Source organism: Salvelinus namaycush, chromosome 31, assembly GCF_016432855.1.
Source record: "Salvelinus namaycush isolate Seneca chromosome 31, SaNama_1.0, whole genome shotgun sequence".
Lineage (NCBI taxonomy): Eukaryota > Metazoa > Chordata > Actinopteri > Salmoniformes > Salmonidae > Salvelinus > Salvelinus namaycush.
Window position 1 is genome coordinate 6,587,017 of NC_052337.1, and position 21,816 is coordinate 6,608,832.

A 21,816-nucleotide genomic window follows, 5' to 3' on the forward strand; every position below is an offset into this window, starting at 1 on the left:
CTTTGCTTATTTGAGCTGTTCTTGACATAATATGGAATTGGTCTTTTACCAAATAGGGCTATCTTCTGTATACCACCCGTACCTTGTCACAACACAACTGATTGGCTCAAACGCATTAAGAAGGAAAGAAATTCCACAAATTAACTTTTAACAAGGCACACCTGTTAAATGAAATACATTCCAGGTGACTACCAGGAGAATGCCAAGAGTTTGCAAAACTGTCATCAAAGCAAAGGGTGGCTTCTTTGAAGAATCTAAAATATATTTTGATTTGTTTAACACTTTTTTGGTTACTACATGATTCCATATGTGTTATTTCATAGTTCTGTTGTCTTCACTATTATTCTACAATGTAGATAATAGCAAAAATAAAGAAAAACCATTGAAGGAGTAGGTGTGGCCAAACTTATGACTGGTACTGTATGTATGTATGTGTAAATATATAGTTCCTAATGTTTTGTACACTCATATATATATATGAGTGAGTGAGTGTACAAATCATTAGGAATGTCTTCCTAATATTGAGTTGCACCCCCTGTCGAAAGCATTCAGCAGGGATGCTGGCCTATGTTGACTCCAATCCTTCCCACAGTTGTGTGAAGTTGGCTGGATGTCCTTTGGGTGGTGGACCATTGTTGATACACACAAGAAACTGTTGAGCATTAAAAACCCAGCAGTGTTGCAGTTCTTGACACACTCAAACCAGTGTGCATGGCACCTACTACCATACCCTGTTCAAAGGCACTTAAATCTTTTGTCTTGCCCATTCACCCTCTGAATGGCACACAATACATGTCTCAACTATCTCCTTCTTTAACCCATCTCCTCCCCTTCATCTACACTAATTTAAGTGGATTTAACAGGTGAAATCAATAAGGGATCATAACTTTAACCTGGATTCACCTAGTCTGTCTATGTCATGGAAAGAGCAGGTGTTCCTAATGTTTTGTACACTCTGTGTGTGTGTGTGTGTATATAGAGTATATAAATATATTTGAAAGTTCACTCCTTTAGAGAAAGCTGCTCTTAGTCATGACTTGATATGTGACCATATGACCATGACTTGACACATTCTCTGTTCACAGGTGTTCCTGTTTGACTACAATGAAAACCAGGAGCTAAAACAGAGACCAAGGCAATGTTTGCCATATGCTATGGTTTCATTGGTTCCTTCTGTAAATTCTTCTCCGACTAGCACTCTAGTTCCATCTGTAAAACTGGGGCCAAAGACAAAGGGTATGGAATTACAATAACCAGATTGTGTTTAAATGACTAGATTCATTCCAGCATATTCATCATCACCTGATGATCCATGTTTTATATTTAATATACACAAACTATAGGCTATGTAGTATTAATAATTGTTTTGTTTCATCTTTCCCAGATTCAGCAGCATGTTTGGAGACCTGCACCGTGGCTCAAAGAGTGGGTAGAGGTCAGAATGCGACTGTGACATTCAAACATTTTGGGACAACTGAAAGTCCATTGCCTGGATACAGATCTCAGGGATTTGGAACAAACCCCCCATTTCAAAGAGGTGATCAACATAACTTCCAAAACATTACTTCAATCCCAAACCAATTGTATCACGATGGAAGTGACCAACCCCCACCGCCTCCACTACACATTAGTCCCTGCGACCAGCCCCCACCGCCTCCACTACACATTAGTCCCTGCGACCAGCCCCCACCACCTCCACCGCCCTTGAGTCCCTGCGACCAGCCCCCACCACCTCCACCGCCCTTAAGTCCCTGCGACCAGTCCCCACCGCCCATTAGTCCCTGCGACCAACCTCCAACACCCTTTAGTTCCTGTGTCCAACTTCTACCACCTTTTAGTTCCTGTGTCAAGCCCCCACCGCCTCCACTACTCTTTAGTTCCTGTGTCCAACTTCCACCACTATTTAGTTCCTGTGTCCAACCCACACTGTCTCCATCACCCTTTAGTCCCTGCGACCAGCCCCCACCACCCTTTAGTTCCTGGGCTCCTCCTTTACCACAACCATTCACTGGTTCAATTACCTTCTTGGAAGACAATGGACAGGTTACTGACCCTATACATTTACAGATCCCAAGCCATGCTGGAACAGCTCAATTTGACCATAATAAACCCCACTTAGGTAACCAAGTTCAGTCTTGTCAACAAGTTTCGAACACCCCGTCCACGAACCAGGATAACTTCTGGCGACAGTCTACATCTGCAACAGGTGCATTGGAACCAGTCTCTACTATAGTTTATTCTTCACGTGTGATTAAGGATCCCAGATTGTCGGCACGAGAAACTAACAACATGCAGAGATCGATTTCAATGGAGTCAGAGAGCGGTCAACAAACAGGTACCTCTGTCTGCATATTGACTGTGAAGCCAGAGCATAAGAATCTCCAAAATGTACCAAAACAGGAGAAAAATCTCAGGGAAACTGGAAAAAAGAATGATCCAAAACCATGCCAGCCTGATACACCAATAGATTGTTCTACTGCTACTTTGGTGAATATGTCAGCTCCATCCTCTGTGATACCTACAACTGAGAATCAGCCATCGTCTAGAATGCTTAAAATGAAGTTCCAGAAGTATTCTCCATATTTTTATCTGACCAAAGAGGAGAGGAAGGCAAAAATTGGTTCTCTACAACATCTGTCATTTGATGAGAAAAAGACATTATTAGAGAGAACCAATTTTTATGCGACTTATTTTCAGAAGTCCAGGTGTCTACTCAATCAAAATGACAAGGTCACCACAGTCGACCCTGGGCGGCTATGTAAACCAGGAAGTATAAAAAGATGCTTGTCCAGCACAGACTCAGTGGAGATGTGCAACAGTCCTCAAAAGACTCATGAGGACAGCGGTGCATACTTGCAGCAGCAGGTGAGACAACATAATCTGCCCCAGTACACCACAAATGGTGATCAGAGATCAAAACCTATCCCAGAAATGTCAGCCCATAATCCATCAATTGTCTGTGGGGCTGTGGAGGAAAACGTGGCCCTCCAACTTGAGAGGAACGCAGGCAATATGGAACCAGAGGACATGAACCTTTGCAGCCCAGAACCCACCACTACATGTCTCACAGAAACGGAAGAGGATGCGCACAAAGTTACTGTGGAACCACAAGATGAAATGGCAATGAAAAATTACTCACCGATTCCATTCCATCCCCAGGCTGTCAACCAAACTGCAACCTCTGAAAGCCGGCAGGACACAGAGGTGAGGTCCAATCTTAACTCAGCAACAGAGAAAAAACCTCAGGATGCTCTAAATGTAAACTCTAATGCAAGCAAGCAGAACACAGAGGCAAGCTCCAAACCAAATTCCATAAGAGATGAAAAAAATCTAAACATTGTACCTGAAATCGCTGAGGGAAACAGACAGAGCAGAGAACTGAGGTGTGAACCAATCTTAGCAGAGAAAAAACAAACAAATGCTGTAAGTTCAGTGGATGACACAATGGCGAACGAAAATCCCTCAGAACCAAGGTGTCCAGTCATTTATGAGAGCCATACTGATATCATGGATGCTTGTGAAGAGGTTTGTGGTATGGAAACATCAGAGGAAGTTATGAGTGTCAAGGTCTTCTGTCCTGGAGTTATGTTAAGGCAAAATCATGAAAGGCTTTTACAGAAAGACAGAGAATGTTATGGAATTGGCCAACATCAACAAAATGAATCCAATACATTTTCTACCTGTGATAACTTAGCTGATAATACTGAGGAATGTCAGGCTGATGATTCAAAAGCCAAAGATACAGTCTACAGTTTCCTGTATAACAGGCTGCAACTCAGTGAGCTCTTTCTTTCACCTAATCAGCATGGATCATGCTCAATTTCTGGTAAACATTACCTTAAACCAAAATGCAAAGACAGTCCTATGGACACCAATAAATCACTCCTTCCGCCCTGCAACCCAAACCAAGTAGACATCGGAGAGGGATGTAACCTTCGCATCACAATAAATGCTGATAGAGAATTGTCCGCTGTCACGGAATCACCCTCTCTGTCCAAGAGATTTTCAGTGTCAGAATGTCCTCAAGGAACTCAAGCCTCACAAACTGTACAGGAAAATGAAACGTTTAGCAACAACAGCATTATCAGTGAAAACACACCCATTGACAGTGTTCTGAAAACATCCACCTACTACACCACCTTCAACAGAGCACATGCCCGCAATGCCAAATTAATCAAAATGATGGCAGAGAAATACAAAGGGAAGGAAAATGCGTCAGTGAGGATAATGAGAAATCATCAACATTCAAGAGTGAAGAAGAAATCGATTGTTGAAAAATCCACCACTGACATTCCATACTCAGAAATATCAAGAGCATCCCATAAAGCCATTACAGGTCATATGCAGATGCCATTTATGCAGAGGGAAAAAGACTGTCTGAATGTTTCCCACAAAAACTTGAAACGCAAAACCTTTTTCCCCAATAAGGTCACAAGAAATGCCAGAGAGAACAAACACAAATCATGTTTTACATTTAAATCAAAGGTTGCAGCTCACAAAATTTCAGACGTCTTAAAGACCTCAACGCGAGTTCCCATAAAATCTAAAAAAAGCACTATCCTGAAGATGATAATAGATTTTAGGAGAAAAAAACGTTGGGGGACATTCAATCACAACAGAATGTACAGTCAAAGGAATGTGTGCAATGCTCTTGCAAAGTATATTACTTCCAGCCCAACGTCCAATGATAATAAACGTCTGAGAGGTAATCGTTTCGAGAAGAAACATTTGAAGACACCAACGAGAGAGTTAGAAACAAATATGTCTATGAGAGATGGAAATGAAAAGATCAACGAGGAAAAGCAGATAGCTGATGCTGTCGACACAACCTTAACTTCGTCGACCATAGAGATAGTCAATGAAGAGGCTGCAAAATCTACTTCTGGGAGCACTGCGAGCAACTTTGTGGAAGACATTCAACACATTGAGGAAGTAAAGGATCTATCTAAAAGCAGAACTTGCAACGAAGGCAAGCCACATGACACAGAAACATCTCAGGAAACCCAGAGCAATTGCACTTCCCTTCAGAACAAATTACCTCCACCGAAATGCACCAATACTGTGGCTATAAATCAAGACAATGAGGGAATAACTGAGTTTAAAAAACACGAGGTGGATCTGCTGAAAGAAAAGGCATTACAAGCTCATACGCACTCTATAAAAGAGGTGGAAGAGGCCAACAGTGATATGGCGCCTGCTAAAGAGATAATTTCAGCTTCTGAGAACATGGAGTTTCCCTTAGATGCTGCCATCAAGATTCTTTGCGGCAGTGAGTTAAATTCAAACACACCCAAACCACAGGAAGACATCGCTTGGGTGTTGCAGCACAAGTATGGTAAAATGGAGACAGAGAAAGCAGACACATCAGATAGAACACATTACTGCAACCCACTGGAACAAGAAGACACACCCTCCAAGGAAGTGAAACTCATCACTAGATTAAGAGATTACTTGACAAATTTTGAGTCCATAGTTAGGAACCCCGAGCCAAAAACATCAGATACACTCTGTGAAACTGCAACGAATTTGCCACAGATTTGTGAAACTATGCAGAATAATGTCAATGACCATAAGGAGAAACCAGTTCACCTGGTTGTCCTTGACAGGGTGGAGTTGCGCAATCTGAGACCTAATGCAATTCCTTTCCCAATAAAGATATGCACTTCGATTATCAACACAGACAATGGCCTGATTCATAGTAAAGAACAGGAACACAAGGAGAAAACAAGAGGGAACAAAACAAATTATTACAGCATTCCTTGCATTAGCCCTGATAGTACTTCCATGTTGGAAGTCCCTGAAAAGTCCACTCAAACTCCTATTGACAAGAATACAACTGAAGCAGAAATCTCCACAAGTGTGCCTGACATTAACCATGGGATTACAATTGCAGAAAAGTATGCCTCAAGAGAACAGCAAAGACAGGCAAATTGCACTATTGATGCAAACAACATGATCATGCTCAAAGCACTAGCAGAAATAGAACCAGAGAATTCTGAATTTTGTCAGACAAAAGAAAACACCAACCAGAAGCCAACAAGCCACATTGTAAGGTTGAACACTAAGACTTTTCATAGAAACTTCAGTGTGGCTGATATCTCAAATGCACTAAAGCATGGAGACAAAGTAGCTTCCTTGGCCGAACTTTGCCCGTTGCGAACTGAATGCAAAGTCATGATGCAGTACTTCATCTTAAACTTTGAGGAAAAACAGAATGTTGAGGTCAATAGAACTATCGTCTCAAGAGATCAGATTTTAGAGCGATATCTGGACCGTCCTCCTGTACCAATGGAACTGAAGTACGAGGCGTTGAATTCTTTCCTGGAACTGCAGATAATGATGGAGGCCTGGCAATTTGTAGATAACAAGATGCGATTTTTGAGTGGACAATCTACATTTAGGAGTCTGCTCTGGTACGATCCCACTCTGTATGGGGAACTCTTTAAAGGGAAAGTGGGATTTCAGCAGCAGTCCTCTTTATATTCATCTTTCCAACAAAGCCTCATCAACGAAGGCCCAATTGCATTGCAGAGGTACCATTTAGCTGTCTCGACATTGAATGAACAGCTGAAAAGGGCCCCAGAAATGTCTTACTACATGTATCTCAAAAGCAAAAGAGAGAGGCTGGAGATTGAGGCTGCATTACGAAACCCCTCAGACATAGAGAGTTTCTTCCTCTCTGTACCACTGTCTTGCATGGTCAATTTTGGCGACAGTGTGGAAAGTTTACAGAGGGTCCAGAGGCTTGTGACGACTTTCACAGAGACTCCTGCAGACAAATTAGAAGACGGATTCGATGTTGGAAAGGCTGAGCACCTTGCCATGGTGTTCCGATTTCTTCAGGAGAAAATCTACTATTTGAAAGCTTGCAGCAACACGATGGTCAGCAAGACGTCTTGGTTTGGCATGGAACACATCCTGTATGACGCTTCGAAGATGCTGGTGTGGAGGGACACGAAACAGGCTGGGTCAGATGAGCCGCAGGCGAAATACAAGAAAGCAAATCCACAAATTGTCTATGGGGTGACTGAATCTGGTGTCTCACTGTTGCATACAAGCGTGTCAAAGAGGACCCAGCTCATGGTTAAGACTGGGACCACAGCACAGAGATTCAGAGGTCGGAGTCGGGGGAGACCGCCTATGGAGAACACTCGCTGTGCTGAGGTTTGTTGATATATTCCCATTTTTGGGGGGTAGAAATTACACATGTATGATATCAAATAATTTAAATTACCTTTAGTAACATGTTTCCCATGGTGAGATTTTTAAACTAGTAAAAAGAGATCAATTAGACTGTGCTTTTATTGCTGTATGGTTTATTTTCCAGAAGAAATATCCTCAACATGGGTCTTTGCCGATAATAGACCTCACAAAATCGTGAGTAAATTACCATTTTTATTTGTGTCAATAAGCTAAGGAAGGGGATCACTGTTATTTCCCTTGTGTATCAGAAGCAAAACATGAATTAACACAGTAGCAATTGATATGTAATTCCTACCATATTAAAGATAGCTAAATAATAGTTTGGAGGAGGGAAAATTTAAACATCTATCATCTAACTTGTTTTTCCTCTCCAATTCAAGCCCTAACAGGGATAACCCAGATGTATACCATTGGGCCAAACCCCCAAGCAACCCTGCAGCCCATTTCCAGGCTTGGACACACCAAGAAAACCTTGTCAAGAGCCAGGTAGTAAACTGGGGTGAAAGGTCACATGATACGCAAGCCATGGAGAGGAATATCCCTGCATCTTCCTTATCCCGACCTGTGCCAACATACCCTGAAATCAGGGCCTGTCTAAGGACTAGTAAAAGTGGGACAGCGCCAAACTCACAGATCCAGTTACCTGCCTCAATGGGAGGGGTGGGAAGTAAATCAGATGGGAGGCAGCAGTGGGCCGTGAGCTGGATTCCCCATAACCCCCAGAACATCACAGGAAGTGATCTGAGGCCAATGCATCCTCTGTGGATTGGTGTTGGGGACAATGGTCATCCCCCCATCGGGGAGCCTGTCCTCTTAGAGCAAACTAATCTGTCTTCCTGGTCTAGTCTGCCTTCTTCTCCTCCTCCATCTGTACCAGCAGGAAATACAGCACAACAATCTCTGCACTCCCTCCCAGCTCTCACTACCACTACAAATAATTTCCCTCCCATATGTGAGCCCCTTCCTATAAATTACCCATTTTTCCTCCTGAATGGTCAGACCTATTCCACTGCCAATCCTGAATTATCCACAGCAACTCTTGATAACAGAGGGAGATTTCCTCCCTATGTAGAGTAGTGCTGCTTCTTTATCAACTTTTATGGAACAGGTTTATAAAGCAAATAAGGACCTTTTGAAAATAAGGAAGTGCTGGTGTTTCCGTGTTTAAATACTGAACTGGATCAGGAAACAAATATCAGTCAAAAAAGAAGGAACTCGAAGGGGAGTTGGAAACAAAAGGATTGGAGTTAATTTATTTCATGTTGAATTCACTATTTTAATTTAATTAGTTTCATGTTTGTTGTACTTTTTTTATTGTTGTAACTATTTCTTTTGTATATCATTTCAAACACGTTGTCAATTGCTGATAAGCAATATCTGATTGAAAGTGTCCTATTTTCTGACCAAAATGAATTGTATAAAGTGTTGTTAACTTATTCCTCAAAGTGGATTATATTGTTATTTTGTAATATCGAATTGTAAATAATATTATTTAAGTGTTTTGTTGAATTTTAAAGACTGCTTTTGGTTATTAGCTTGTTTGTTTTACTCAGGATTTTTGTGCTTGTCATGTTTTGGCTACTGCTTGAGGCTTTGTTTTGTATTTTAGTGTCACATTGGCAAACTTAACCCTTAATAACTATTTCCCCAGCAGATTTTTTGTTGTTGTTGTGTAGGTTAACTGTCAAATAAAATATATGTGTACAAATCCATTAAATGTGGCTGCCATTTGTGCATCACAGCAACACCAACCTCAAAATAAGTAATATTTTTTAAAGATAATGTTGTTAAGCAAAACTTTTTAATATACTTCATTAGAAAGGTGCAATTATCTGTCATCTGAACTAATTTGTAATTGTTTTAACCAACTTTCTATTTATTTTGTCCTTTTTTTTTCCAGAGGGGGGACACAAAAACAATCCATACAAAGATAACCCCAACCCATTCCCTTCCTCAGTCCCCATCAGATTCTGTTCCAGTTAAAGGGTTGCTCAGATTCAATAGTTCTGTGGACCATACTTTTTAAATAATGGCTAACTCAGAATATATTATAGAGATCAGTCCTTTCGGGAGCCCAGATCATTTATTTATAAATCCCATCATTGGACGGTTCGTTAGTTGTTTCCCAAGGGACTCCATAGGCCAGCGTAGCTGACCGAAGTTGTAAATATAGAAAAAAGGACTTGCCTGGTAATGTGCATGTATCATTCTGAACTAAATGTTTTTTAATCTAATGGTCTCTCTCTTGCCTTACAGAGGTGTGAAAACTGACGGAACCAGCAGCATCCCAAAAAGAAAAAACTCTTCCTGTGTGGTTGATAGATGAGACTTTGTGAAACACTGGTCAAAAAATGTAGAACCAAATACAGCTCATATCTAGCTCTGCTGACTACTTTACCTGCACCATTGTCAGAGGGGGCGAAGTGTAACGGAGGTTGGGTAACCACGCTTGTGTAATAACCTTGCCTAAGACCTGAAAAGTTGCATTATTGCGTTGGCTCCCTGAGCCATTGGCTATAGACTTCTGCCACGGTTTTAACCCTGGTAATAAGAATTTGGTGGGTGCTTGTATTTGTCCTGTTGCGTGTATTGGGAATGTGTTTTTGCATATCCCAACTCCCCTGAGACAACTATGGACCTTGTCGGCTCCGGGAGTTGAACCAGAGACTTTATGATTACTGGCCCAACGCTCTAAACCTCAACGGTACAAGACTATAGCCTGCTTAATCTATTATCTATACTCCATATCATGCATCTCTTTTATTTTCTGTTTCTCATATTATATTCTTCCTATTGCAGTATTTGGCGGTAGCCATCTGTCTGGCGAATCCTCTTGTCCTCAAGGCGGCGCACACGCTTTCACCACCGCCATCGTTCTAGAAATACCAATGTGATGACGTCGATCCGAGCGAGGCAAATACTGAGCGGCCATTACACGGCGAGTTTCCTTTGGAAGGTCGGGGGCGACAGGGAACTAGCGACCGAGAGACATCGCTCGCAGTGCCGAGAAAACAGGGACGTCCCTGCCGCACCATATGGTTTATACGTGTGCCATAAAAATAACGAAAACATTAGCGTTGTATTGACGGTACCCATAATAATCACAGATTGGCTCGTTGATTATAGTTATATAGGTAACGTTAGAGTGCTGCGCAGCGTTCCACAAACCCAGCCATAACCCGGCTGTCGTCTTGAGTTGCGTCGAATTTGAGCGAAAGAACGGTTGTTTCATTACTTCACCATAGTCTGTTTTTCAGCTATCTGAACAGTTTTCAAAATGGACGATAAAGTATTTACAAAGGAATTGGATCAGTGGGTCGAGCAACTGAATGAATGCAAGCAATTGTCGGAGAATCAAGTGCGAACGCTATGCGAAAAGGTAAGAACACCCGACTGAAGACACGTTAGCTAGCGATGTTCTCTCTAAGTTACTTTTAGTTAACTTCTCACCGGTAACATGTTTACGTGAAGGCCGCTGAAATCTAGCTAGCAAGTTAGCGTCGACGACTAACCAAGGTTTCCTCTACATTCCGTGGTGGTTTGTTAGTAACTAACTATGTAAATACACAATTTTGATCCGAAGTCTTTAAGGTCCATTCCCACATCGTTATTCGCTAATGTGACTTAGACAACATATCTAACAAGTTACCTAACTGGTAACGTTACCATAACAAGCTAGTTGGATGGATAACTAACGTTAATAACTTTAACGACTTACACAACATAACCAGTTAACTAGATAACGTTACTGTTAACTACTTAACTTCTCAATTATCTAGGATTATAATTTATTTGCCTATGTTATAGAAAACATGTAACGTTAGCTAGTTATTTTTGCCAATAATGTTGTCCGTTGTCACATGCTAACGTAGCTAGCTAACTAGCAGCGCGTTAGTGGTAACGTTGGCTAACCAGTGTGTAACTCCGTTTATTGACGTTACTGATAACTAGTTAGTTGGTTAGCTACGTTTTTTTCTGCAAATAGTGTCAGGAAATGCATAGCTATTTAATTCGATCTAATTGAACCAAATATTACTGCCTTGTACTTAAGTTAGGACTAAAAACAGTACGTTAGCTACAAACTTTAGCTTATACATGTCAGTAGCTCTTTCATAGGGTTGATAGTTAAGGCGACCACCGAGTAGCTAACCGTACCCAAATGCTACAAATATTTAACTCCGGGATGAAGGCCCATGGCTCAATTATCCTCCCCGCACTTATGGTTGCAAGGTAGAATACACAAAGTGCAGTTTCGAAACTGCGTTAGCAGTTTTTTTCTTATGCCAGTCACTCAATTAGCTCATGTCAGCTAACATTTTTTAGGTTGGTAAATTAGTCTAGTGGCCAGCTATCAACATTCTAGTGGTCATGGTCAAATTACCAACATGATTTTGTAAGTCAGTCTCACTCAGATACCACCCTATGGAAAAATTTGTAGAATTGCAGGTGGATATGTAGACCCTCAAGCAACTGTGGCCCCTCATAAATTCAGATTTTTTTGTTTCCCTCCCCATCAGTTTCCCATCCCTGATCGAACTGGCTTGCAATCTATGACTATCCACACATGATGTCGTTGATGTTGCTAGATATGCAGGCCCTGGGGAAATAGAAGATTCCATTTAGGATGGAACCATTTGAGATCACAATCACAACAATTATATTTTTCCTCACACAGTGCAGAACATGAGTCTTGCTGATTTTGAAAGGCAATAAACATCTCACTGTTTCGTTGGAGAACCCTTCGCACCAAACAAATGTGAATTGCAGACTAGAGGTCAACCGACTATGATTTTTCAACGCCGATACCGATTATTGGAGGACCAAAAAAAGCCGATACCGATTAATCGGCCGATTTTAATTTATTTTTATTTGTAATAATGACAATTACAACAATACTGAATGAACACGTATTTTAACTTAATATAATACATAAATAAAATCAATTTAGCCTCAAATAAATAATGAAACATGTTCAATTTGTTTTAAATAATGCAAAAACAAAGTGTTGGAGAAGAAAGTAAAAGTGCAATATGTGCCATGTAAGACAGCTAAAGTTTAAGTTCCTTGCTCAGAACATGAGAACATATGAAAGCTGGTGGTTCCTTTTAACATGAGTCTTCAATATTCCCAGGTAAGAAGTTTTAGGTTGTAGTTATTATAGGACTATTTCTCTCTATACGATTTGTATTTAATATACCTTTGTCTATTGGATGTTCTTATAGGCACTTTAGTATTGCCAGTGTAACAGTATAGCTTCCGTCCCTCTCCTCGCTCCTACCTGGGCTCGAACTAGGAACACATCGACAACAGTCACCCTCGAAGCAGCGTTACCCATGCAGAGCAAGGGGAACAACTACTCCAAGTCTCAGAGCGAGTGACATTTGAAACGCTATTAGCTAGCCATTTCACATCGGTTACACCAGCCTAATCTCGGGAGTTGGTAGGCTTGAAGTCATAAACAGCGCAATGCTTGAAGCATTGCGAAGAGCTGCTGGCTAAACGCACGAAAGTGCTGTTTGAATGAATGCTTACGAGCCTGCTGGTGCCTACCATCGCTCAGACTGCTCTATCAAATCATAGACTTAATTATAACATAATAACACACAGAAATACGAGCCTTAGGTCATTAATATGGTTGAATCCGGAAACTATCATCTCAAACAAAACGTTTATTCTTTCAGTGAAATATGGAACCGTTACGTATTTTATTTAACAGGTTGTATCCATAAGTCTAAATATTCCTGTTACATTGCACAACCTTCAATGTTATGTCATAATTACGTAAAATTCTGGCATATTAGTTCGCAACGAGCCAGGCGGCACAAACTGTTAAATATACCCTGATTCTGCGTGCAATGAACATAAGAGAAGTGACAAAATTTCACCTGGTTAATATTGCCTGCTAACCTGGATTTCTTTTAGCTAAATATGCAGGTTTAAAAATGTATACTTCTGTGTATTGATTTTAAGAAAGGCATTGATGTTTATGGTTAGGTACAGTCGTGTAACGATTGTGCTTTTTACGCAAATGCTCTTTTGTTAAATCATCCCGTTTGGCGAAGTTGGCTGTCTTTGTTAGGAAGAAAGTCTTCACACAGTTCGCAACGAGCCCAAACTGCTGCATATACCCTGACTCTGTTGCAAGAGAAGTGACACAATTTCCCTAGTTAAAAGAAATTCATGTTAGCAGGCAATATTAACTAAATATGCAGGTTAAAAAATATAGACTTGTGTATTGATTTTAAGAAAGGCATTGATGTTTATGGTTAGGTACACGTTGGAGCAACGACAGTCCTTTTTCGCGAATGCGCACCGCATCGATTATATGCAACGCTAGATAAACTAGTAATATCTTCAGCCATGTGTAGTTAACTAGTGATTATAATTGATTGTTTTTTATAAGTTTAATGCTACCTAGCAACTTACCTTGGCTTCTTACTGCATTCGCGTAACAGGCAGGCTCCTCGTGGAGTGCAATGTAAGGCAGGTGGTTAGAGCGTTAGACTAGTTAACCGTAAGGTTGCAAGATTGAATCCCTGAGCTGACAAGGTAAAAATCTGTCGTTCTGCCCCTGAACAAGGCAGTTAGTTAACCTACCGTTCCTAGGCCGTCATTGAAAATAAGAATGTGTTCTTAACTGACTTGCCTAGTTAAAAAAAAACAAAAAAAAAACACCTTTATTTATCAGCCAAATCGGTGTCCAAAAATACCGATTTCCGATTGTTATGAAAACTTGAAATCGGCCCTAATTAATCGGCCATTCCGATTAATCGGTCGACCTCTATTGCAGACCGTAAAATCATTTCCCTGCTTGACGATCCATACTTTGCATTGTATAGTTGAAATACAGTATGTGCAACAAGCTTAATTTAATGCACCACCTACCCAGTCCATTTTCATTGGTCATTTATATTCTTGTTGAGATGATGTTCTGACACAATTGCATGTGGATGATTTCTTTAGCGAGAGGGATAGTTTTGCTGATGAATTTATATTGTCGTCTTCATATTAAAGAGGGATAGGGCTGTGCTGCAGAGAAGTCTCCATGGAGACACACTCGTATTGTTTCCATGGTGATAATGGGGCGGCTTTCACAGCAAATTCGGGCAGGGGAAGCAACGACACCCTTGAAGTTAAATGAGGCAGCTTTCCTATCTAGTGTTTTGATGTATCGTACATAATTTAAACGACACATACAATACTTGTCTTTCATTCACCCTCATGAATAATTGTTAACTTTTTATTTAACCTTTATTTAACCAGGCCAGTTGAGAACAAGTTCTCATTTACAACTGCGACCTGGCCAAGACAAAGCAAAGCAGTGCGACAAAAATGACAGTTACACATGGAATAAACAAATGTACAGTCAATAACACGATAGAAAAATCTGTATACAGTGTGTGCAAATGAAGTAAGGGGGTAAATGTGGATACACCAGTCACTGATGTTTTCTGTAATGCACTTGTTTTGTTCCCCTCTCCAGGCTAAAGAGATCCTTACCAAGGAGTCCAATGTGCAGGAGGTGCGCTGTCCCGTCACGGTGTGCGGAGATGTGCATGGCCAGTTCCACGACCTCATGGAGCTGTTCAGAATCGGGGGCAAGTCACCCGACACCAACTACCTGTTCATGGGGGACTATGTAGACAGAGGCTACTACTCGGTGGAAACAGTCTCACTGCTGGTCGCACTTAAGGCAAGTGAATTCTGAACTTGATGAGTGGGCTGAAACCACAGTATTTCAGTTGCTGGTATAAGGTTTGCCTTGCCATAAAAAATGACTGAAAAAGAGATGGGACCCAGATAAATACATCTATAGTATATTTTACCGACAATATATTTTTTGCCCAGCACCTGTTCTTAAAACCAGGGACATGTCATTCTCGTATGCTCAATATATTTTGAACTCTCAACTGTGTCCTGAAGAAAGTCAAGGACCAATCAAGTTTTACTACCTCTGAGGATGTAGGCTAGCTCTTGAAGTGTATGGGAACTGGTGGTATTCAGGAGTCAATGTATGCAAGCCGAAGATAATATGCAAACTGAAGTAGGTCACCGAAGTGTTTTTATTTTTTTGTAGACTCAATGTATTCCATGGCTCAGCCGGTAATGCTTACAAGCTAGAAGTGGGACAGTTTACAGTCATAACCAATGTGTCACTCACCTCACGGCTGTTAACATAGTGGGTCGAATTGGATTCATTGAGCTCATCTCAAACGTCAGCTGTGACTTTCGAGGTCTGTGTGGGACATCTTATCTAGGGACAACAGATATATTGGAATAACTTATTTGTAAATTATAGGCTATAACAGGATCACTTATTAGTCAAGTGTGGTGTAAAATGCATAATTTTTAAATGGCGTTAAGTAGTTTTGAATACAATGCAGTTTAGTTTTCAAATGGTGGCACTGTGCCGCTGTCATGTACTTTACGAAGGAACTCGGGCAGTTTTTCATCAATCAAGTTATTTAGGCCTGGCGCTTTTGGAGCCAAACTCAATTACGACTGTCTCGCTCCCCAGGTCCGTTACCCAAAACGCATCACGATACTGCGGGGGAACCACGAGAGCAGGCAGATCACACAGGTGTACGGATTCTACGACGAGTGCTTGAGGAAGTACGGCAACGCCAACGTGTGGAAATACTTCACAGACCTCTTCGATTATCTTCCCCTGACGGCCCTGGTCGACGAACAGGTAACACAAGTGCTTTAAAAGTGCATGACGTGGCCTTACTTTATGTAATGGGGTGCATCCCTCATGGCACCCTATTCTTTTAGTGAACTACTTTTGACCAAGCCTCTGGTCAAAAGTAGTGCACTATATATAGAATATGGTGGCATTTGGGGGACACAGATTGAAGGTTGTGAATAAGTTCAAAGGAAGCCTAGCTACCGAATTATACTACAGCTCAAAAGTTTGGGGTCACTTAGAAATGTCCTTGTTTTTGAAAGAAAGGCAAAAAAAAATTTGGTCCATTTAAAATAACATCAAATTGCTCAGAAATAGTGTAGACATTGTTAATATTGTAAATTACTATTGTAGCTGGAAACGACAGATTTTTTTAATGGATTATCTACATAGGCGTACAGAGGCCCATTATCAGCAACCATCACTCCTGTGTTCCAATGGCACGTTGTGTTAGCTAATCCAAGTTTTATCATTTTAAAAGGCAAATTGGTCATTAGAAAACCCTTTTGCAATTATGTTAGCACAGCTGAAAACTGTTGTCCTGATTAAATAAGCAATAAAAACTGGCCTTCTTTTGACTAGTTGAGTATCTGGAGCATCAGCATTTGTGGGTTTGATTGCAGGCTCAAAATGGCCAGAAACAAAGACCTTTCTTCTGAAACTCGTCAGTCTATTCTTGTTCTGAGAAATTAAGGCTATTCCATGCGAGAAATTACCAAGAAACTCAAGATCTCTTACAACGCTGTGCACTACTCCCTTCACAGAACAGCGCAAACTGGCCCTAACCAGAACAGAAAGAGGAGTGGGAGGCCCCAGTGCACAACTGAGCAAGAGGACAAGTACATTAGTGTCTTGTTTGAGAAACAGACGCCTCACAAGTCCTCAACTGGCAGCTTCATTCAATAGTACCCGCAAAACACCAGTCTCAACGTCAACAGTGAAGAGGCGACTCCGGGATGTAGGCCTTCTAGGCAGAGTTCCTATGTCCAGTGTCTGTGTTTTTTTGCCCACCTTAATCTTTTCTTTTTATTGGCCAGTCTGAGATATGGCTTTTTCTTTGCAACTCTGCCCACCCCAAAAAAACGACTTAAGTAGTACTTGAAAGTATTTTTTCTTAAGTACTTTACACCACTGCTCAATTGAGAGAATTTCTACACTGCCACGTAGGGCTCCACGATATGGGCAAATAATCTAGGACTTATTTTTAACTAAATGTTGCAATTGCGATTTGACTTGCGAATTAGAGCAAAACTGTTGGAATCATGGAAATAGAATGACTATTCTAATTCTATAGTTAGAATATATAGTGGGCACTTTGAATACAGTGTTTTGAGATGACAACTAATTAAAATGCCATGGAGGCGTTATTGTGACAGGGAGGGAACTAAAGTGTTAAGTGTTTCCTAGGGGACCCTATAACCTTTGGCTACAGTGCATGTTTTCTCTTGGCTACTTCATGTAGCTAACATATTCTTGCTTTGCATATTCCTCCGATTTAGAAGATACTGGTGCACAAACAACATGCTGATTTAGGTCTACACCATCACTGGTATTATCAGGCTGTATTAGCTAGCTACGTTTGCTCTTACTCAGTACATTTATTAGCTAGCTAGCTATTAGCAGTAGCGGCTAACAATTAGCATCGCAACTGATTTTAAGGCAACTTGCTAAGAAAAGACAAACTAGCTGTTTGCTGATGTAAGAAACACAAACTAATAGTGTCATTATAGAACGCTTGTGGATTTATATTAAGAAGCAAAGTGAAAACAGCATTGTTGTCATCAACATTATTGCATGTGCTGCATTGACCATGCAGACTGAACGCATGTGTCTCGTGGTTGAGGAACATCAAATGCTCTCCTTGAGTGACAGGGTGCGTGGCTAGGTCTGTGTGGAAAGTGACATTACACATGGCGTATCACATTTAACAAACCAAATATTCAAATACCGGTATAGAATGTAAAAACCCAAACTGGTCCCTGCATCAATACTGGTATATCATAAAATACGGTATACCGCCCAGCCCTACGCCTATGTAGATATTCCAATAAATCAGCCGTTTTCAGCTACAATAGTAATTTACATGTCTACACTGTTTTTGATCAATTTGACATTTTAATGGACAAAAAAAAAAATCTTTAAAAAACAAGGACATTTGTAAGTGACTCAGCTTTTGAACGGTAGTGTAATTCGGTAGCTAGGCTTCCTTTTGAACTTATTCACAACCTTCAATCTGTGTGTCCCAAATGTATATTTGTAACTCTTGTCATTTTATATTTAGGCTACATTAACATTTTAGTCATTTAGCAAACACTCTTATCCGGAGCAACTTGTTACGTAAGGGCAAATCAACATCTATACTCTTGTTTCCTCCTCTGTCTCAGATCTTCTGTCTGCACGGTGGCCTCTCCCCCTCCATAGACACACTGGATCACATCCGGGCCCTGGATCGCCTGCAGGAGGTTCCACACGAGGTCAGTGCTGCCTGCCAGAGGACGTTAGTAGTCAGCCCTGTCAACGACACATACAGTAGGGGCTGGATACTAGCTATCTGTAAGCAGAGAGTGGGGCTATCAGATGGTATGAGGTAGTGATATTGTCATGAGGTTGTGTTGACCCAGAGCCAAGCCCTGGGTCATGTTGACCTACCAGTGTTGGAGCCAAGCCGGGTCATGTTCAGTAGGCACCAAACTGAGTAAAACGGGGAAGATGTAACTGGACTTGTCCAATTAGAAATGCTTATTTTCGTTTTCTCATCTGTTTTGCTACGGTGGGCCCTAATGAACATAGCCCTGGTCTCTGCTCAAGAGGTAGGCTATTCAGGTTGTCACCTTTCCAATGCATCATTGTCAATGAGGGCTGTGGTCTTATGATGAATATTCCCCTCCTTTGCAATCCTACTGCCCATAGAATTACATCACGTATTAGGCTCTCGGTGTTCAAGCCATGCTAAATGAGGTCATAATCCCTATGTGTCATTGGGGGCTGCTTTTGTTAATGTGTGTTTCAGGAATGAGGTCATAATGCCCATGTGTCATTGTCATTGAGGGCTGCTTTTGTTAATGATGTGTGTTTGTTTCAGGGGCCCATGTGTGACCTGCTGTGGTCAGACCCAGATGACCGTGGGGGCTGGGGCATCTCCCCACGAGGTGCCGGCTACACCTTTGGGCAGGACATCTCGGAAACCTTCAATCATGCCAACGGTCTTACCCTTGTGTCCCGTGCCCACCAACTTGTCATGGAGGTAACCCCACTTTTAATTTAGGCAGTTAATGTTTATGCTAAGTGTGTTTATATACTTGGTTGGCGTAGTTAGTATTAAAGCATGTGGCGCAGTGATTCTGGTAGTAACATGCTTTACCTGTTAGATATTTACATTAATTAATGGACTTCCATGTAAATGGAAAATAAAGTTATAGTATATTTTTGGCGGGGAACATAGAATTTCAATTCTACCATGGAAAGGGGCAATTTCTGAATATTTCAAATGTTGTGGTACTTCCATTTTGTTCATTGAACCTAAAGGTTTGTTAGGATAAGACTGTTAGGATAGAGCTGAGGTAGTCTCCATGTTTCCGTAGATGATTCAGCTGGAAGCTGCTGTGCTAGAATTGAACCGGAATCAATAATTCAAGAGCCTTGTGTACAGCGTTTTATATTTATAGTTTTACCCACTTTCAGCTTAAAAGGAAACGTTTTAAAAAAAATAACCAAACCTCTATTTTTATGTAAATTGCATGTTTATAAAAGGGTTCAGGCACCTTTTTGTGATAACTTTAAAAAAACATTTTTTTTTAGAAACTTACAGCAAATCACTTCCTCATCCTTGTTGTGTAGTATGGGGGCCCTGAAAAAACATGAGCAAAGGTGCCAAAAACACCCAAATGCGTCCTTTTAGAAACGGCAAAGCTCTCAGTATAGTGATACAGGTGATGATGTTGTACACATGAAATTGTCATTCATAACTTTAGCCCAACCCTGTATTCCCTTTTGTGCGACCCAAGCCGTTTCCCCTATCCAGCTGTTCCATTCTCCATGTAGCCAGCTGCTACAGGTAACTGCCAAAATAAAGGAAATGCCAACATGTCTTAATGGGGCGTTGGGCCACCACGAACCACCACCAGCGCCTTGGCATGGATTCTACAAATGTCTGGAACTTCCTGTGTGGAAGCATCCTATGTTTTCTATATACTTATCCCTCATTTACTCAAGTGTTTCCTTTATTTTGGCAGTTACCTCTAGAATGGACGGATAGCTATCGCTCGAGTCGCAACAAAATGGAATATAACGTTGCGGCCAAAGTTCAGAATGACACAATTTCATGTAAAACATTTAAAGAGCTTCATCACTATACTGAGAGCTTCCAAAAGGACCTACACTATTTAGGTGTTTTTGGAGCCTTGGTTCATGTTTTTCATGGCCCCCATATTACACCCCCCCCCTCCCGCAAAAGTGAATTCACAAACTATGTGCCTGGACCCAAAATAGAGATTTGGTAGTGTAAAAAAAAAATCGTAAAGGGGGGCAGCCTGTGCTTCGAGACTAGGTTTGCATCCAAAATGGCGCACTCTTCCCCATAAAGTGCACTAGTAAAATGTTCTTGGACTATGTAGGTAATTTGGCTCAGTCAGTCTGCATAAGAATCCCAGGATGAGAATATGGAGTTGGAAATGAAGCTTTGTAACTGTCTCAATTTAACTTCTTGTAAGAGTTTTGACTAATGATTAGAATAAGTGACTTGAGTTTGTTTACTTTTAAATTGATCATTTCAACTAAATGGTTTGTATGTACTAACGTACGGGTTGCCTTTTTTCCAGGGCTACAACTGGTGTCATGACCGAAATGTTGTCACCATCTTCAGTGCGCCAAACTACTGCTATCGCTGTGGCAACCAAGCTGCTATCATGGAACTGGACGATACTCTTAAATACTCTTTGTAAGTGACATTTTGAGGTTATCTGGAGTAGATGTTTTAACTTTGAGTCTAACACCAGGGGAACTCAAATTGAGTGTTACTGAGAACAAATAGAATGCAATAGCTGTTGCTGCATGTGCTTTGTCAGTGTACTTCAAAGTAACGCTCATTGTCCCTAATTGGAACTTCTATATTCAGCACCAAAAATGTATCTTCACAACTGGCATAAATTGAGTTACAGGTTCCATTGACCACGTGAGTTTTTAGTCTAAAAATGACATTTCTGTAAATGGTCCCAATTGGAGTCATCCTAATGTTGCATTTCCTGTCCTCCAGCCTTCAGTTCGACCCTGCACCTCGACGCGGAGAGCCCCACGTCACCCGCCGTACCCCCGACTACTTCTTATAAACTCCTCTACAGCAAACGCCCCCCCCCCCCCCCCAAAAACCTGTGTGCATATGACCTGTTACCAACATTAAAGCACTAACATGGACCAAAATGTGCCATATAAGCATTTAGTACACATTACAATAATACACATTGCCCTGTGTCTCAGTACTGCAACAGTGTCCTGTTTTAGCCTTTAGTGCAATTGCCTGCTCTATACTATTGATCGTAATGTTCCTTTGTTTTTCTTCCGTGGACTGTACATTACGCAAACAAATGTGACAACTCTTCCTTTCCCCACCCAAAGATCACTGGACAAATATACAATTTCCGTTGGCAATGCCGGGCATGTGAATTATTTACAATATTTTCTACAAATGCACATACATCCCTAGCCTTCACACTATTTGGGAATGGATGCTAAAAATTGAGGGAGATGCCTCTTCCTCCTTGGGATTGTATGCTTTTATGTCAATAGACCTACCTGCTTTCTCCTACTCGTTTGCATTTACTGCCCTCTGTATATTTGTCAGTGATTGCCTCTTTGATGTATTTGAACTAAAGTACTTTTAATCCGACTTTTGCTGATATCTCAGTCATTGTTAGGTTCTAAAATGAGTAAAA

The 21,816-nt window shown here is 41.0% G+C and overlaps 2 protein-coding genes across 3 annotated transcripts; both read left to right on the forward strand.

The window, feature by feature from the left end:
• Positions 1-1,116: 1,116 nt before the first annotated feature.
• Positions 1,117-8,915, forward strand: LOC120025456. Of its 2 annotated transcripts, XM_038970004.1 has the most exons (4): positions 1,117-1,236; positions 1,385-7,164; positions 7,331-7,377; positions 7,584-8,915. In XM_038970004.1, exons 1-4 carry the CDS (start codon positions 1,155-1,157, stop codon positions 8,278-8,280), a joined length of 6,606 nt encoding a protein of 2,201 aa, XP_038825932.1. In that variant the 5' UTR covers positions 1,117-1,154; the 3' UTR covers positions 8,281-8,915. The 2 variants fall into 2 exon arrangements, with proteins under 2 accessions (XP_038825932.1, XP_038825931.1); XM_038970003.1 differs by lacking the exon at positions 1,117-1,236 and having other exon boundaries at positions 2,193-7,164; positions 7,328-7,377.
• Positions 8,916-10,131: 1,216 nt separating this feature from the next.
• ppp2cb (protein phosphatase 2, catalytic subunit, beta isozyme) lies at positions 10,132-21,770 on the forward strand. The gene is made up of 7 exons (XM_038971144.1): positions 10,132-10,582; positions 14,687-14,896; positions 15,722-15,895; positions 18,274-18,363; positions 18,972-19,133; positions 20,707-20,825; positions 21,141-21,770. The coding sequence occupies exons 1-7, from the start codon at positions 10,481-10,483 to the stop codon at positions 21,211-21,213; spliced, it is 930 nt and encodes a 309-aa protein (XP_038827072.1). The 5' UTR covers positions 10,132-10,480; the 3' UTR covers positions 21,214-21,770.
• The last annotated feature ends 46 nt before the right edge of the window (positions 21,771-21,816 follow it).

Coding starts and splice junctions, on each gene's coding strand:
- LOC120025456 (XM_038970004.1), top strand. CDS start 1,155: ATGGTTTCATTGGTTCCTTCTGTAAATTCTTCTCCGACTAGCACTCTA. Junction 7,165..7,330: donor AGAACACTCGCTGTGCTGAG/GTTTGTTGATAT, acceptor ATTTTCCAGAAG/AAATATCCTCAACATGGGTC. Junction 7,378..7,583: donor ATAATAGACCTCACAAAATC/GTGAGTAAATTA, acceptor CTCCAATTCAAG/CCCTAACAGGGATAACCCAG.
- ppp2cb (XM_038971144.1), top strand. CDS start 10,481: ATGGACGATAAAGTATTTACAAAGGAATTGGATCAGTGGGTCGAGCAA. Junction 15,896..18,273: donor CGGCCCTGGTCGACGAACAG/GTAACACAAGTG, acceptor CCTCTGTCTCAG/ATCTTCTGTCTGCACGGTGG. Junction 19,134..20,706: donor CCCACCAACTTGTCATGGAG/GTAACCCCACTT, acceptor CCTTTTTTCCAG/GGCTACAACTGGTGTCATGA.